The sequence below is a fragment of the Nerophis lumbriciformis genome, linkage group LG05, assembly GCF_033978685.3.
Source record: "Nerophis lumbriciformis linkage group LG05, RoL_Nlum_v2.1, whole genome shotgun sequence".
Classification (NCBI taxonomy): domain Eukaryota; kingdom Metazoa; phylum Chordata; class Actinopteri; order Syngnathiformes; family Syngnathidae; genus Nerophis; species Nerophis lumbriciformis.
In genome coordinates this window covers 36,501,865-36,520,679 of record NC_084552.2, presented here as the reverse complement: position 1 = coordinate 36,520,679, position 18,815 = coordinate 36,501,865, and the positions used below count along the sequence as shown (strand labels likewise).

The window sequence follows — 18,815 nt, the reverse complement described above, 5'->3', positions numbered from 1 at the left end:
GTACGGTGAATATTCGCACCACAGGGAATGAGAAGTCATCCTTCACTGTGGTTCTAGCTTGCCATGCTAATGGCCAGAAACTTCCACCCATGGTGATATTCAAAAGGAAGACCTTGCCAAAAGAGACCTTTCCAGCCGGCGTCATCATAAAAGCTAACTCGAAGGGATGGATGAAGAAAAGATGAGCGAGTGGTTAAGGTAAGTTTACGCGAAGAGGCCGGGTGGCTTTTTTCACGCAGCTCCGTCCATGTTGATATACGACTCCGTGCGCGCCCACATCACGCTGGTTTTTAATATATTATTAAAGTTTGACTGACCTATCTGACTGTTTTTTTGACATTCCTTTAGCGCAGTTAGATGCGGCTTATAACACGGGGCGTCTTATAGGTGGACAAAGTTTTGAAATATGCCATTCATTGAAGGCGCGGCTTATAACCCAGGGCGCCTTATGGTGCGGGAAATACGGTACTTATTGAAGTGCACTGAAGGGAAGCATTCCATTTGTGACACAGCCACCATTTCTATACTATACTCTGTATTGTATAATAAGTGGAAGTGCTACAATTTATTTAATGTATTGACATCTCAAAGCGCCACCTAAAAAGATCATTCAAAATAAAACATGCACATTTGATAACAAAGTTAGTAAAGGACAATATGAAAGTATTACAGTAACTGACTAAAAGCATCGAGTATTCAGTGAGCTAAGTGGGGGTGTCACCATGCAGACAGTGATGGTAAAGAGGCGCAGTGTGGACTCTATACGAAGGTGAACAGGAAATCAGGAGTATCTCACCATAAACAAATTGAGAAATTTACAGTTAATACATGTGGTTTGTATCGGCCGATCTCACTCATGGATCCTCGTAATCGTCAGCATAAAACCTTGATCGGAGAGTTCTGCAGATGTTAGATAAAAAAAATCGTAAATCGTTTTTGAAAGGGAAAACGATAGAAGTAACATAACTCATTTGGCTGTAGTGATCATAAGAACTGGAGGTGGACTAAACAGGAAACAACAGAGTCCTGAAGCATGTCAAAGTACAGGAACGATCCCGCCTCCTCCTGTTCCAGCTGTGTGCTTAAGAAGCCACGCTAATTATTGGATGCGTGCCAGTGGGCCTCTCAGTGCGGCCCAGCGTCTGACATAACGCCATCTGGGAATGAAACAAAGTACAATGCAGTCAGGAATAGAAAATGACCACAACACAAGTAGAGCATGACAAACAAGAAAACTACTGTAAATACAAAAGATGGGAAGGATGCTGCAAGACGTACCGTATTTTCCGCACCATAAGGCGCCCTGGGTTATAAGCCGCGCCTTCAATGAACGGCATATTTCAAAACTTTGTCCACCTATAAGACGCCCCGTGTTATAAGCCGCATCTTACTGCGCTAAATGAATGTCAAAAAAACAGTCAGATAGGTCAGTCAAACTTTAATAATATATTAAAAACCAGCGTGATGTGGGCGCGCACGGCAGCGTGATGTGGGCGCGCACGGAGTCGTATATCAACATGGACGGAGCTGCGTGAAAAAAGCCACCCTGCCTCTTCGCGTAAACTTACCTTAACCACTCGCTCATCTTTTCTTCATCCATCCCTTCGAGTTAGCTTTTATGATGACGCCGGCTGGAAAGGTCTCTTTTGGCAAGGTCTTCCTTTTGTATATCGCCATGGGTGGAAGTTTCTGGCCATTAGCATGGCAAGCTAGAACCACAGTGAAGGATGACTTATCATTCCCTGTGGTGCGAATATTCACCGTACGTGCTCCCGTTGTATCCACAGTGCGGTTCACAGGAATATCAAAAGTCAGTGGAACCTCGTCCATGTTGATAATGTTCTCTGGCCGGATCTTTTTTTCAGCTATCTTGTTTTTACAATATGCACGGAAAGTAGCCAGCTTTTCTTGAAAGTCTTTAGGCAGTTGCTGTGAAATAGTAATCCGTGTGCGGATGGAGAGATTGCGTCTTTTCATGAACCGGATCCCTGTCGCTTAGTAGGAGCCATTTTGTGGTCTTTACAGATGTAAACACACAAAGGAAATGAAACGTAATATTTGCGCACTTCTTCTTCTTCTACGCGGGCGGGTGGTTGCTTACAGTAGAAGAAGAAGCGCTTCCTGTTCTGTGGGGGCGGGTGCTTACCTTGGCGGTTGCTTGCGTAGAAGAAGAAGCACTTCCTCTTCTACGGGGAAAAAAGATGGCGGCTGTTTACCGTAGTTGCGAGACCGAAACTTTATGAAAATGAATCTTAATATTAATCCATATATAAAGCGCACCGGGTTATAAGGCGCACTGTCAGCTTTTGAGAAAATTTGTGGTTTTTAGGTGCGCCTTATAGTGCGGAAAATACGGTAATCAAAATATTTCTAGTTCAACTTATTTAAAAAAATAAAAATAAAAAAATATGCAGCAGTTCTGTTTAAAACATCACACCATTATCACTTCCAATAGGTCGTATTCACCTGACGTCACGTCTGGCTCATTAACTATGTGAGAGTCCAAGTGGGGGGCCAGCGAGAGTCTGTTGTCTGGGCGGCATTTTGCCCTTCTTGAAGAAAAATGCCTGAATAATAATAATAATAATAATGGATTAGATTTATATAGTGCTTTTCTAAACACTCAAAACGCTTCACAGAGAAGTGAGAACCCATCATTCTTTCACACCTGGTGATGGTAAGCTACATTTGTAGCCACAGCTGCCCTGGGGTAGACTGACGGAAGTGTGGCTGCCAGTTTGCGCCTACGGCACCTCCAACCGCCACCTATCAGTCACCAGGGTGAGCGGCACTGGGGGCAAGGGTGAAGTGTCCTGCCCAATGACACAACAGCAGCGATTTGGATGTCGAGGCGGGAAGCGAACCTGCAACTCTCAGGTTTCTGGCATGGCCGCTCTACCCACTACGCCATGCTTCGTTTTAGGCTGTTAGAACCGTTCAAATTGCGAAAAGGATATACGTTTTTTAGAGTCCCTTAAGAGGTAATCAAGAAGGGCGAACGAAATATGTCAAGATATTACAAAGAGACGACGAGAAAAGTGTCTCTCGAATATATCACGCCAGTCCAAGCGAGCAAAGTCGAAGAACGTACGTGTTTGTAGTGATCACTTTGTTACAGGTTTGTTCGATAGACTTTTAACGTTTACAGTGGTTCTTAACCTTGTTGGAGGTACCAAACCCCACCAGTTTCATATGCGCATTCACCGAACCCTTTAGTGAAAAAGGTAATGTTTTTTTTTTCAAATTCAAGACAAAGTTATGTTTTTTTTTACTGGTGCACAAAATGAACCGTGCATGAGCATCACTTTGTTCAAAGAACAAAACCAACACAGTGCATGAACTCACAACAAATTACACACCTGCAAATCAGATGGAAAATTAGAGGGAACATTGTTTGGGGGTATCCATAATACGCCGATAGGGAGAAGTTTTTATTTTCACGATGAGTTGGGTGTGTCTTGATCTCCGCGGCAGAGGCTCCGCCGAACCCCTGAGGCCGACTCACCGAACCCCTAGGGTTCGATCGAACCCAGGTTAAGAACCACTGGTTTAGTATATCCCATTTAAGTATTATCTTGATTTTATTTTTTTGGTTTATCTTGTTTTGCAGTTTTTTAAAACGCAATCTAAGTAAAAAGGCAAATGTGAGCAAAACCCGAAAAGTTAAGCTTTCACCAAAGGCAGCAAACATAAATCAAGCTTTCGGCACACACACACACCGTTGAGATCTGTAGTTATATTTTGATAAAGATGGGGAAAACAGGCGTACTCATAACGACGTGTACAACAACAATAACAAACATGGCCGAGTTACAGTGAGCTGTAATAGGGTTGTGTGTTGCCTCCCTGTTATTTATCAGAGCACATATGACAACAGACTAATAATCAACATCAGTGAATCAAGGCTACCGAGTGCTAAAGGCAGTTTGTTTGCAAGGATGCGTCCTAGCAAGACACAAAGTTAAATCATGAAATGTAACCTAACCCGAACATTAACGATGCATGATTTATCTGGGGAAATCTTGGTACCAATTTCTGTGACCCAGCCACACACAAAGAAGTTATAGGTCGTGCTTTTCCAAGCTTTCATCTCTTTTGCCGTGTAGAATGATGTCTGGAGCACAAGATTGTTCAACATGTCTTGGAATGCGACTGATGGATAATCTTTGAGCTCACGCGACAAATCTTTTTTTGATAACGTATAGGAATCTATACAATTGCATAGGTAGATTTTTTTTGCTCGTATAGTGGAGTTCTAGATCCCTTGAGTACCCCGATAGTTAGCACGCTGTTTTCTGCAAAGTAGCCATGATGGTTTGGTGGCCCCTACTTTCTCTTACTTCAGCTCAAAAGTCACATGACTGCAGAGAGATGTTCTTCAGCTTCAGTTCTTCTAATGTGAATAGTTACTCCATTATTATTTGAAATAAGAGTACACTACATTGTTTTAAGTACTAAATCTACTGGTTTTAACTTTAGTAAAAGGTTATTATTACCGCATTGCTTTTTTTTTTTTTTAAAAGAGAGAAACGTTTCAGGTTAACCCGAAAACAATTTTTATATCCATAAGCGGTAGAAAATGGATTGATGGATGGAATTAACTTCTTATTCATCCTTCAGGATCTTGGGGCTTTGGTGGAGCAGCTAGCATGGTTCCTGGGTGTGTCATGTGACAAGGCTCAGCACGAGGCCCTGGTGGAGAGCTGCAACCAGCTTATTGAGCAGTGTTGCAGTTCGGAGGTGCAGTCAGTTGGTAGGGGTGAGTAAAAGAGAAATTTTGAGTAAAAGATTTCAGTGATACCATTTTTGCCATTTGTAGGGTCAAGTAAATGGACAAACATTTGTAAATGATTACAAGATAATTAGATATCATTGCATTAAAAGCAGAATTTTTTTCTTTCTACATTATTGGAACTTTATATTGGCATACACATTTATACAGTAAACAAATAGTCGATGTACATATACAGTACATATTCATTTAGACAACCATAACTTCAAAACCCTCCATCAATGTTTTATATACACGCTGCAATAATGTAGTAACAGACTCGCCCATAACAATATGTAATATGTACAATATTTACCGTATTTTCGTCATTTTATGCATTGCCGGAACTGGTTTCTTTGGCGCATTTATTTCCGTTTCCATAGCAGCGCACTTCCGACTTCCGGCAACAGATTGCGTGTTCCTACTTCAAGTTACAAAAGAGAGTGCGTTCTAATCATGGCAGACTTGGTAAAAGACAACGAAGAAGACTATTTTTGGACACATGAGGATTTACAACCTTATCTTTTTGAAGCTGAATATACGGAGGATGAATTAATGCTTCTAGAAGCGAGCACGAAGAGAGAGTAAAACGTTGGAGCAGACGGAAAGCCGAGAGTGAGGTCAGCGTGACTTTGACGGTGTAAATGTGGAACTTGGAACCAACCTATTTCGACATTAATGGCGTGCCGACCCAAAGTGAATTTGGAAAAAAACTCTGTCAGCTCCGTCAAACAAACAGCAGTCCATCGCGTGAGTCACCTTCAATATTGATCATGATGCACGCAGCACATCACGCGTGTTAGTACAACTACAGTACAAACGCTGTCGAGCAAGCTGTGTACAAACAAAACATGAAATGTGGGCTAACACTTTACATATACTTTAATATGATTTCTCATGTTTTTCAGTCAGTACAGATTGGTGTCCTATCGCATTGTGTTGTGCATTACAAACTCAAATGCAATTCAGCTGCTGATGAAGAAGCTTGCTTATCTCTCGTCGTAGTGAGCTCAGTCACGGGTAATACCGTAGCACGTTGATGTGTTGGTACGCTAGGAAAAAAAGTTCCTCAGTGTTTACGGGAACAGAGGTTTTTGTTAAGTGATTACTGTGATTTTACAAGTTTGTTTACATTGAGTGTTTTTAATTTTGTGTTGACATTTCCTTTTCTTTCTGCTTTAATAGCTGAGGGGATTATAATCAGAGGAAGGTTACATATGAAATAAAATGTTAACATTCAATATATATTTATCCTGTTCCATTCTCTCAAAGGTTATAAAATATCAATAAGTATCGATATCATCCAATATACAAATCTTATATTGTGATACAGTTTTCAGCCATATCGCCCAGCCCTACTGTAAACACAAATCTCCCCTGCCGCTCCCAAGTCCACCCACCAAACCCCCCCCCCCCCCCCCCCCCCCAGGGCATCCCAACTCACAATTTGAGAAGCACTTTGCGATACTATTGTAACAATTAGTCATTTCCTGCATAAAGTATCTACCGGTAATACTGGTTGAGCTACTTCAATTTTTTGGTAACTACTGCATGTTTTTAATGTTTGCTTATCAATCTCTGAAATGGGGGTTGAATCATTTTGAGTTTTGTTTTCTTTCTAAACATCCAAGAGAAAATAAAAGAATAAAATAAACATTTTAAGATTCGTATTTTAATTTGCAGTCGTGTGTCCTTTGTCATTTTTTTTCTTTTGTCATTACTTTATCTACATTTTATTACAATTTTTCTATTTCATTTCAATGTTTCATTATGCTTTACGTCAAGTTTGTCCTTTGTTTTTCAGTTTCTTCATTTTGTTTTGAGCCCATGGAAGTCTATAGCTGATATTCAGTTGGCCGTTTGTCACGTTTCATTGCAGGTGAGCTCTACTTCATTTGATTAGAAAATAGTTAAGGTAAAATATTTGACCTACACAAGTAGTTTAAAAACAGGCTGCCATGACAAAGACTGCCTTAAATGACGAAGACATAATCACAGAATCACAAAATAAATAACAAAAACCAGCAAAGTGCTGCTCAGTTCTTCATCTCACCACAGACCCCCAGCTTTAGACAGCGTAAAGTGTGTTGTCATTGTTTACTTGCTAAAATTAGGCTTTGGCCGTGTCAACGTTCGATATAACGCGGTCGTTGGGGTCCATGAAATACCGATCGCGTTATTCCTGAGATTGCATTAAATAAAAACCTTATTTTTTACTCTTTTCCTTCCATCCATCTTCTTCCGCTTATCCGAGGTCGGGTCGCGAGGGCAGCAGCCAAAGCAGAGAAGCCCAGACTTCCCTCTCACCAGCCACCTGGTCCAGCTCTTCCCGGGGGATCCCGAGGCGTTCCCAGGCCAGCCGGGAGACATAGTCTTCCCAACGTGTCCTGGTTCTTCCCCGTGGCCTCCTACCGGTCGGACGTTCCCGAAACACCTCCCTAGGGAGCCGTTCGGGTGGCATCCTGACCAGATGCCTGAACCACCTCATCTGGCTCCTCTCGATGTGGAGGAGCAGCGGCTTTACTTTGAGTTCCCCCCGGATGACAGAGGTTCTCACTATATATCTAAGGGAGAGCCCTGCCACCCGGCGGAGGAAACTCATTTCGGCCGCTTGTACCCGTGATCTTGTCCTTTCGGTCATAACCCAAAGCTCATGACCATAGGTGAGGATGGGAACGTAGATCGACCTGTAAGTTGAGAGCTTTGCCTTCTGGCTCAGCTCAATCTTCACCACAACGGATCGATATAGCGTCCGCATTACTGAAGACGCCGCACCGATCCGAGGTACTTGATCTCCTTCACTTGAGGCAGGGTCCCCTTATTTTTTACCCTTTTCTTTTCGAAAAAGTTATGCTTTGATGCTCGGCTGCCTTAACCTACTTGGTGGATAGTGCCCCCACGTGACGTGACGTGAACGGTGGATTGTTCTCCCATGTCACAGAAGGGGTGGACACCATCCACCAGTAGGTATGGACATCACTCGGTCGATATTTAGTTTTTTTTTTATTCCTTCTTTTTGGAGACTTTCATAAAGACTTAAAGGCCTACTGAAATGCGATTTTCTTATTTAAACGGGAATAGCAGGTCCATTCTATGTGTCATACTTGATCATTTCGCGATATTGCCATATTTTTGCTGAAAAGATTTAGTAGAGAACATCGACGATAAAGTTCGCAACTTTTGGTCGCTGATAAAAAAGCCTTGCCTGTACCAGAAGTATCATACGAGTAGCGTGACGTCACAGGTTGTGGAGCTCCTCACATCTGCACATTGTTTACAATCATGGCCACCAGCAGCGAGAGCGATTCGGACTGAGAAAGCGACGATTTCCCCATTAATTTGAGCGAGGATGAAAGATTCGTGGATGAGGAAAGTGAGAGTGAAGGACTAGAGGGCATTGGGAGCGACTCAGATAAAAAAATGCTGTGAGAGGCGGGTGGGACCTGATATTCAGCTGGGAATGACTAAAACAGTAAATAAACACAAGACATATATATACTTTATTAGCCACAACACAACCAGGCTTGTATTTAATATGCCACAAATTAATACCGCTTAACAAACACCTCCCCCCTCCCGTCCATATAACCCGCCAATACAACTCAAACACCTGCACAACACACTCAATCCCACAGCCCAAAGTACCGTTCACCTGCCCAAAGTTCATACAGCACATATATTTCCCCAAAGTCCCCAAAGTTACGTACGTGACATGCACATAGCGGCACGCACGTACGGGCAAGCGATTAAATATTTGGAAGCCGCAGCTGCATGCGTACTCACGGTACCGTGTCTGCGCATCCAACTCAAAGTCCTCCTGGTAAGAGTCTCTGTTGTCCCAGTTCTCCACAGGCCAATGGTAAAGCTTGACTGTCATCTTCCGGGAATGTAAACAATGAAACACCGGCTGTGTTTGTGTTGCTGCAGTCGGCCGCAATACACCGCTTCCCACCTACAGCTTTCTTCTTTGCTGTCTCCATTGTTCATTGAACAAATTGCAAAAGATTCACCAACACAGATGTCCAGAATACTGTGGAATTTTGCGATGAAAACAGACGACTTAATAGCTGGCCACCATGCTGTCCCAAAATGTCCTCTACAATCCGTGACTTCACGCGCTGACGTCATCATACCGAGACGTTTTCAGCAGGATATTTCGCGCGAAATTTAAAATTGCACTTTAGTAAGCTAACCCGGCCGTATTGGCATGTGTTGCAATGTTAAGATTTCATCATTGATATATAAACTATCAGGCTACGTGGTCGGTAGTAGTGGGTTTCAGTAGGCCTTTAAGTGTTACAATCTGGTCGCATGCCTGCGAAGGTCGTGTGTCCCAGAATGCAAAGCACGGCAGGAAGCACCTTGCAGGTAAGAATGCTTGTTTAATTCCAGTACAAGGCATAAAAACATGCAGGGCATTAGCACAGCGTGAAGCTAACGGGAACTCAAAGGGTCGCCAACGGCAAACATCAAGAAAGTCTAAGTGTAGCAATGAAGACGCGTAACTGTCGCTTTGAGTACCTCAACACAAGACATGACTGGAGAGGAAAGGTTATGATAGTAAGTTTGTAAATAAGCGACAATTTAGTGGAAAACAACGCGATTGACTCTGGTGGGAAATAAATGGGCGAAAATTCGGAGTCATTGGCACAATAGTGTTATATTGGACCGCGCTATATCGAACTTCGAGTGTATAAGTAAAAAATATTGATATTTTTGTTTGTTTTTAACAATTGTTATTAATAATTTATTTCTCGAACCCCTTGCATATGCTCGCTACAGGTCATGTGGGTCTGTGGAAGGACGTCTTCACTGTGTCAATGAATGAAAAGTTTGATGCGGTGTACAGACAGAAGATGGGAAATTCCAACCTGAACTTTCATTTCGGCCTGGGAGAAAGAACTGATTTTCACCCGGCAACTGATTAACTTCACAATCCAATCCAAACAACTGCTCACTTAACTCCCAGTGCATGAGCCTTACACGTTAAGTACGTGTCATGACATGAATTTACATGTTATTCAAGTATCCCTCATCAGTCTATTGTAACACTCCAATTGGTTTTAAACACACCTGTGAAATGTTTTACAATTGTACATGAGTTAATGTACAATCACACATACCATACCATACCAACTTTATTTATAAAGCCCTTTAAAAACAAACACAGTTATGGATAAAAAGAACAAACAAAACAAGTCACAATTTAGATTTAAAAAACATTTTTTTACTTAAGATTTAACAGCATGTCCACATTAGATATGGCATTTCAGGTTCTCCTGTTTGTCTCCTTTGAAGTCCAGGAATTGTTTTTCAGTATTTTTTTGCTGATTGGTTGTTATGATGTAAGTCTTGTAGTGGATCCAGGAATTTGTAATGACAACATGAAATAAATCACACACAATCTTGCTTCAGTTTGCCATGTGATAGAAGCTCAGCATGCGATCACAGAGGTCCACACCGCTTATGTTGTCATTTGACTTCCTTATGACAGCGTGTCTTCTCACATGGACCTGGACTTGGTCTGCCTTTGACCATCTACAGGATCTCTTCCATGTACAAAACCCAAAACCAGTGAAGTTGGCACGTTGTGTAATTCGTAAATAAAAACAGAATACAATGATTTGCAAATCATTTTGAACTTATATTCAATTGAATACACTGCAAAGACAAGATAATGAATGTTCGAACTGAGAAACTATTTTTTTTTTTGCAAATAATCTTTAACTTAGAATTTAATGGCAGCAACACAGTGCAAAAAAGTTGGTACAGAGGCATGTTTAGCACTGTGTTACATGGCCTTTCCTTTTAACAACACTCAGTAAACGTTTGGGAACTGAGGAGACCAATTTTTGAAACTTTTCAGGTGGAATTATTTCCCATTCTTGCTTGATGTACAGCTTAAGTTGTTCAACAGTCCTGGGTCTCCGTTGTGGTATTTTAGGTTACATATTGCGCCACACAGTTTCAATGGGAGACAGGTCTGGACTACAGGCAGGCCAGTCTAGTACCCGCACTCTTTTACTAGGGCGGTATAGCTCGGTTGGTAGAGTGGCCATGCCAGTAACTTGAGGGTTCCAGGTTCGATCCCCATTCCGCCATCCTAGTCACTGTCGTTGTGTCCTTGGGCAAGACACTTTACCCACCTGCTCCCAGTGCCACCCACACTGCTTTAAATGTAACTTAGATATTGGGTTTTCACTATGTAAAGCGCTTTGAGTCACTAGAGAAAAGTGCTATATAAATATAATTCACTTCACTTCACTTACTATGAAGCCACGCTGTTGTAACACGTGGCTTGGCATTGTCTTGCTGAAATAAGCAGGGGCGTCCATGATAACGTTGCAACATACTGTATGTTGCTCCAAAACTTGTATGTACCTTTCAGCATTAATGGTGCCTTCCCAGATGTGAAAGTTACCCATGTCTTGGGCACTAATACACCCCCATACCATCACAGATGCTGGCTTTTCAACTTTGCGCCTATAACAATCCGGATGGTTCTTTTCCTCTTTGTTCCGGAGGAGACAACGTCCACAGTTTCCAAAAACAATTTGAAATGTGTACTCGTCAGACCACAGAACACTTTTCTACTTTGCGTCAGTCCATCTTAGACGAGCTCGAGCCCAGCGAAGACGGCGGCGTTTCTGGGTGTTGTTGATAAATGGCTTAGGCTTTGCACAGTACAGTTTTAACTTGCACTTACAGATGTAGCGACAAACTGTAGTTACTGACAGTGGTTTTCTGAAGTGTTCCTGAGCCCATGTGGTGATATCCTTTACACACTGATGTCACTATTGGATGTAGTACCACTTGAGGGATCGAAGGTCTCAGGCATTGCCGCTTATGTGCAGTTTTTTCTCCAGATTCTCTGAACCTTTTGATATTGCGGACCGTAGATGGTGAAATCCCTAGATTCCTTGCAATAGCTCATTGAGAAATGTTCTTAAACTGTTTGACAATTTGCTCACGCATTTATTCACAAAGTGTGGACCCTCGCCCCATCCTTGTTTGTGAATGACTGAGCATTTCATAGAAGCTGCTTTTATACCCAATCATGGCACCCACCTGTTCCCAATTAGCCTGTTCACCTGTGGGATGTTCCAAATAAGTTTTTGATGAGCATTCCTCAACTTTCTCAGTCTTTTTTGCCACCTGTGCCAGCTTTTTTTAAACACGTTGCAGGTGTCAAATTACAAATGAGCAGAGGTGGGTAGTAACGCGCTACATTTACTCCGAAACATCTAGTTGAGTAACTTTTGGGATAAATTGTACTTCTAAGAGTAGTTTTAATGCAACATACTTTTACTTTTACTTGAGTATATTTATAGAGAAGAAACGCTACTTTTACTCCGCTCCATTTATCTACATTCAGCTCGCTACTGATTTTTATCGATCTCTTAATGCACACTTTGTTTGTTTTGGTTTCACCATTCAAATACAGTCACTGGTGACGTTTGACTCCGTTTCACCAATCAAACAGAGCAAGGCGGTCATGTGATTATCTGCACATAATGTTTAAGCGGCAACAAGCTTAAGCTTACATGAACTCAACGTGAAATTTGAGGAAGCACATCGCGGTAAGTAACGGTAGTAGATATTTTGGCTGTCACCGTAGGCTGACGTTAGCTTCCCTGCTATGAATCACTGTCAAATGTACATTGTGGGGACATTTATTAACACACTGCAGCCTCATAGAGAGACAAAGACACACACACACGCACACACACACACACGCATGCATAGAAACACCAATCAGAAGTGCACAGTGTGTTCCCAGGTGCAGCCCACACCTATCAGTTTATGGTTTGCGTAAAGGCTAACTTTTTATTTTCCTTTGTAATCTCTGCCTACTGAGCCTATGGTGCTGTTAAGTTATTGTGGCTCAATTTGCCTTAAAACATTTTTTGTTAATGTATTATTATTTTAATATATATTATTGTTTTAGTTGCTTAAGAGATATTCCTGGCTCTGAATTTGCTCATTGCTATTTTTATGTTTTTGTGCATTATTTGTTGCCGTCATCATTAAACGAACAGGTTACTCAGTACTTGATTAGTTTTTTCACAACATACTTCTTACTTTTAGTCAAGTAAATATTTGGGTGACTACTCCTTACTTTGACTTGAGTAATACATCTCTAAAGTAACAGTACTCTTACTTGAGTACAATTTCTGGCTACTCTACCCACCACTGCAAATGAGCTAATATTTGCAAAAATAAAAGTTTTCCAGTTCGAACGTTAAGTATCTTGTCTTTGTAGTCTATTCAATTGAATATAGGTTGAAAAAGATTTGCAAATCATTGTATTCTGTTTTTATTTATGATTTACACATCGTGCCAACTTCACTGGTTTTGGGTTTTGTACAATAGAAGCCATCCTCACTGTCTTGCTGTTGAACCTATTTGTGATCATCAACGCAAGACCTGTAACTACAATCAATGACGCTCTTATCCTTCTTTCGTTAATTGTCATCAGGCAACTGACATGGCTTTGGGAGAAGGTTTTTTTGTTGTGGTTCCAGCTGCTGGAAGTCCCTTAGCTAGTAATTCTGGGAACAGTTTCAACCACGCGTAGTACTGCTGCTGCCCCAAGTCCCAAGCTGTGATCAGCAAAAGTATCCTTCCCTTGATAAACTTTAAAGTCCTGCACCAAACTACCTGGACTATATAGATTTCCTGACACAAAACGTCTGACGGGACATCGGCCTACGAAAGGGATCCTTTGCTCAGCTATGCATGCTCTTCCTGGTATTGGCAGGCTTAGGCAATCTTGCCGAGCATTTTACTTTTGCAGCTGTATGTAAAAATGTTTCCACTGAAGTGGTAGTTATGTGTTCTTTTCAGTCCTTTTGTTTTCTTTAATGTTTCCCTCTTGTTTCCATGGGGATTTTTTTACCTTATTTTTTGTGGACTGTTTATATCTACACAGCAACCACATCATTCTCCATTGTGGGATAATAAAGTCTATCCTATCTTATCCTTACTCTGCCCAGAAAAAGTCTGACTTTCCAAAGAGTTTCTCTTTTTTTCTCTCTGTTACATCCATGTCATGGACAGTTTTTAGTGACTTCTAGTCTGCTTGTCATTTTGTTTTGCTGGGCCAAAACTTCTCGTAAGGCGAATTGCAGGGTATGTGCCAAAGAAGAGCCTCATTTGTTCAGCGGTGGTTCTCAGACGCCCCCCATCTATCGCTCTGTCTCATTTGTTAACGCTTGCTTGTGAATGCATCAAAGACTTTGTTCAAGTATTCCATAGGACTTCAGTTTTTACAAATCTTGACAGTTGGTTTAGGCCTGGATAATATTGGTTGAAATCTATAATGGGAGGAAACAACTGCAAACTGTCAATGTGGTGATGAACAGTATTTTACTATTGATCATCTTTAAAGATGGCATACACCATTTTGGAAGAGTCCTGTGAGAAAAAGGCCTGGAAAAAAACGTTAAATATTATGTGATATTATTGATGATGAATACATAAGAAGTTTGTTTTTTTCCAAAGCCGGATATTTTCCGATTCTAGAATAAGCCATGTAACTTGAAAATATTGTTTACACAATTTTTTGTACTGAACATTCTGAAACCTGCACATTTTTGTTGTTCATTAAAAATGTTGTTGCAAGGGATAGGAAACACATGCTGTTCCTTAATGTAACTTATGTCTGAAACAAATAAATCATTACAATGACTCTGCTGGGAGAATCGTATGTCTGCAACAACACTGAAGACTGGGAGTGGTCCTGCTGCTGTGTGTTTTTGCTAATTCTGACCCTTTTTTCATTGACTAAATGTGTAAATAAATGTATGAATACAGATCGCTGGTGTGATATTCCTCAACCTGATACCGACCAAGTCTGCTACACGTAAACACAAACTTTACATTTGTGATCAGTTGCTGACGTCATAGCACAGAGCGAAGGATGATAAAGTTAAGGGGTAAGTTAAGTTAAGGGTAATGCCAAATGGGTCATCGCTACTGAGCATGCACGCTAAAGGTTTCCTCGAACAAAATAACCATAGCAGTTAAGGTCAAACACGTTGATATGTTGTGGTTATTTTTAGCATTATTTTACATACCAGGAAATAAACCAAAACCAAAACGGTATAAACCTTGAATAACCTAAAGTGCATGGCTGGTTGTTTGTCTAGAGGCAACTTTATGGTGACAGAATGAATGTCAACAAGTATTTTGACATGCTCATATATGCATAATAATAATAAAAAAAAACTGCAAAAGCACTTGTTCCATGACCTACAGCAGGGGTCCCCAAACTTTTTGACCCGGGGGGCCGCATTGGGTTAAAACAATTTGGCCGGGGGCCGGACTGTATGTATATATATATATATATATATATATATATATATATATATATATATATATTTGTATGTATGTAAGTATGTATGTGTATATATGTATGTATGTATGTATGTATATATATATATATATATGTATGTATGTATGTATATATATACTGTATATATATATATACATATATATACAGTATATATATATACAAATATACAGTATATATATATATATATATATATATAAAAAAATATATATATATACGTATATATATATAAAAAAATATATATAAATATATATATATATATATATATGCCTCACGCACTAATTGACTGAAAGAGAGCGCATTTGCCGCGCGCTCGCCCGACACTGCGGCGCGAGCACAATGATGTCACGTTAACGATGGGAAAATGCATTTTTAGACAATATGATTTGCCTGAGCGAGAATAGGTGGAAAATGGATTACAAAGGACAGATTTTAAACATAATAATTAAAAGAAAAAAAGAAAAAAAAAATATATATATATACATATATATATATATATATATATATATATATAATTTTTTTAAATATTTTAATTTTAATTTTTTTAAACTTGGGACTTCCCAGGGGCCGGATTTTGGACGCTGGTGGGCCACATCTGGCCCGCGGGCCGTAGTTGGGAGACCTCTGACCTACAGTATATTGGACATTTTCTGAAAATGTCATCAAAATCTGTCCGTTACTTATGCTGCAAACTATTGGTTTACGCAACTGTTTTTTTTATATGAAGCAGCACCTTTTTTCAGAACGCCGTTAAAAGAGCCATTTTAACAAAAATGATATAGAACCACCTTATGGAATATTTGCAATGAAAACATACATTAAATTATTAGTGTTTCAGAATAATACCCACCATCCATCTATATTCTACTGCTTGTCCCTCTCGGGGTCGCAGAGTACTGGAGCCTATCCATAGAGTATATATAGATCCAAATCTCATTTTATAACTAACTGATTGTTTCTTTGATTAAAAAAAAAACAATGTCTGTAAAAAAAAATATTCGCCAGTCTTTTGGACAACTTTTTGAAAGGAACAGTTATTCAAGATCCGCATATGTAGATGGTATTTATATGACCAGCTAGGCACTACCATTAGCATGTAGCATTCTCTTCCTCTACCTACTTTTCATGGCTAAAGGAGCTGAAATGACCACCATCACCTTCTAGCGTTTTGGAGACACAAAGCGGGACAGCTTTGGTGCACGTTAATGAAAATATGTGTTGTCAGCTGGTCTAGCAAGTAGCATGGCCTAAATGTTCATTTACCTGGTAGGGCTGGGCCGCATCAGGTATTCCACAAGACAAGCTTTGTTAAAAAATTCCAATCTTCTCAAATGTCACATTTATTTTTAACACAGAATAAGTTCAAATAATTAAATTAAGAATTAAAAAGAAAATAAGTAAATATATGTTTGGGGTTGTGAAATATATTATATTTCCACTTGGTGCCACTGTCCTGTTTAGCCAACGCACGGAGAACGTGTCGATGCACGGAGAACGTCCTTTCAACTTTTTCCTGTTCAGCAACACGGAGGCGGATGATAGCCCGGTGGTAGTCTCCTTTGTTTTTGCGCTGGATGTTGATGTCTTTCATGAGGACATGAACACCTTGGTATTGGTAAATGGTACAGAGTACTGGAATAGCAAGTGCAAAAAGGCGACTGCTCCCAGAGTTTTATCCGCTGTGCTGTTACTGGAAAAAGAAGCGGAAATGACACCGTGCTGTTGTCGTAAACGTAGTAATAAAGACAAATGACATTAAATAGAAATATTTGCAGTGTTCTTCGTGTGAGTCAAAGCATATAGAACGCAAATAGTGTGATGCAAATACAAAATAATGATCCACAAATAACGGTGTGACCCTATAATTGACCAGGGTTATGGGGGACTGTTACTGCTGACGAACCATGCTCATCGTGTTTTGTGATTTTGTGCCTGAGCCTTTTGTCGCGGTGCCTTTTTGTTTAATTGGCACCGTATTTATTTATTTTTTTAATCATTGACAGTGTGGACAATAAAACTCACCGCTGTTGTCCTCAGCACTTTTTTGGATCCACCACATTAAGCCACGACATACAGTATACACTATATTGCCAAAGGTATTTGGCCACCTGCCTTGACTCACATATGAACTTGAGGTGCCATCCCATTTTTAACCCATAGGGTTCAATATGATGTCTGTCCACCTTTTGCAGCTATGACATCTTCAACTCTTCTGGGAAGAAACTATCCATGAAAAACCATGAATTGATTTACGTGGACCCCGACTTAAACAAGTTGAAAAACTTATTCGGGTGTTACCATTTAGTGGTCAATTGTACGGAATATGTACTGTACTGTGCAATCTACTAATAAAAGTTTCAATCAATCAATCAAAAAGGCTGTCCACAAGGTTGCGGAGTGTGTTTATACAAATTTTCCACCATTCTTCCAAAAGCGCATTGGTGAGGTCACACACTGATGTTGGTCGAGAAGGCCTGGCTCTCAGTCTCTGTTCTAATTCATCCCAAAGGTGTTCTATCGGGTTCAGGTCAGGACTCTGTGCAGGCCAGTCATCTACATCAGACTGTCATCCATGTCTTTATGGACCTTGCTTTGTGCAGTGGTGCACAGTCATGTTGGAAGAGGAAGGGGCCTGCTACAAACTGCTCCCACAAAGTTGGGAGTATGGAATTGTCCAAAATGTTTTGGTACCCTGGAGTTTTCAAAGTTCCTTTCACTGGAACTAAGGGGCCAAGCCCAACTCCTGGAAAACAACCCCACATCATAATTCCTCTGCTGACCCCTCTCTGTCAGTTTACGTGGCCTACCACTTAGTGGCTGAGTTGCTGTTGTTCCCAAACTCTTCCATTTTCTTATAATACAGCCGACAGTTGACTTTGGAATATTTAGGAGCGAGGAAATTTCACGACTGGATTTGTTGCACAGGTGGCATCCTATGACAGTTCCACGCTGGAAATCACTGAGAGCGGCCCATTCTTTCACAAATGTTTGTAGAAACAGTCTCCATGCCTAAGTGCTTGATTTTATACACCTGTGGCTGTATAAATGTGATTAGGACACCTGAGACACCTGATTCTGATCATTTGGATGGGTGGCCAAATACTTTTGGCAATATAGTGTATGTATAATGTACCGCTGGGTAGCAGTTTTAAAAACTATTTTTTGGAAGTGTTTTGAACGCAGCGAAAAGTCTCCATAGCAACGCTGCTGTAACTTTCACTCACTGAGAAATGTTTCTCTGCTTCTATCAAGCCTGGTCGACCCCCCCAACACGCCTCGTCTGCATCTTTTAGGATTAGACAAGACAAGACATATATTTACAAGGCCATTTTCAAGAAGGATATTTAAAGAGAAACTACATCTTGTGAAACCACGTCAGCCAACCCTGGAAGCTCGAATGGGTTCTACAAGTTGTGAGTTCAGATACTTTATTTCTTTATTTTTTCACGTTTGATATGTTTTTTGCAATTTTAATTTTTACAGTACCACATAAGATATGTTTTTATTGTTGATGCGGGTTTATTGATTTTCAAATGCACCAGAGAATAACCTGTTTTGTACACTGTTGGTGATGATTCAATGCGCAGTAGTGCGTAAATGTGTTTCTGTGTAGTATTTCTCCAGCAATGGTCATGTGGTGACATAAAAGATGGTATTTTCAGAGGTAATCATTGGACACAGGACATCATT

At 40.5% G+C, this 18,815-nt stretch overlaps 1 protein-coding gene across 4 annotated transcripts in view; it reads left to right on the top strand.

Moving 5' to 3' along the window:
- Window positions 1–15,006, top strand: part of sult4a1 (sulfotransferase family 4A, member 1) — a 28,627-nt gene extending 13,621 nt beyond the window's left edge. For 2 of the 4 annotated variants that reach the window (XM_061960617.2, XM_061960620.2), the window contains 2 exons: window positions 4,621–4,759; window positions 9,554–15,006. In XM_061960617.2, the coding sequence (XP_061816601.2) occupies window positions 4,621–4,759; window positions 9,554–9,699 (285 nt within the window). In that variant the 3' untranslated portion in view covers window positions 9,700–15,006. Of the gene's footprint in view, window positions 1–4,620; window positions 4,760–6,575; window positions 6,651–9,553 lie in introns of all 4 variants that reach the window. The other 2 variants (XM_061960618.2, XM_061960619.2) reach the window with 2 other exon arrangements.
- Window positions 15,007–18,815: the final 3,809 nt, after the last annotated feature.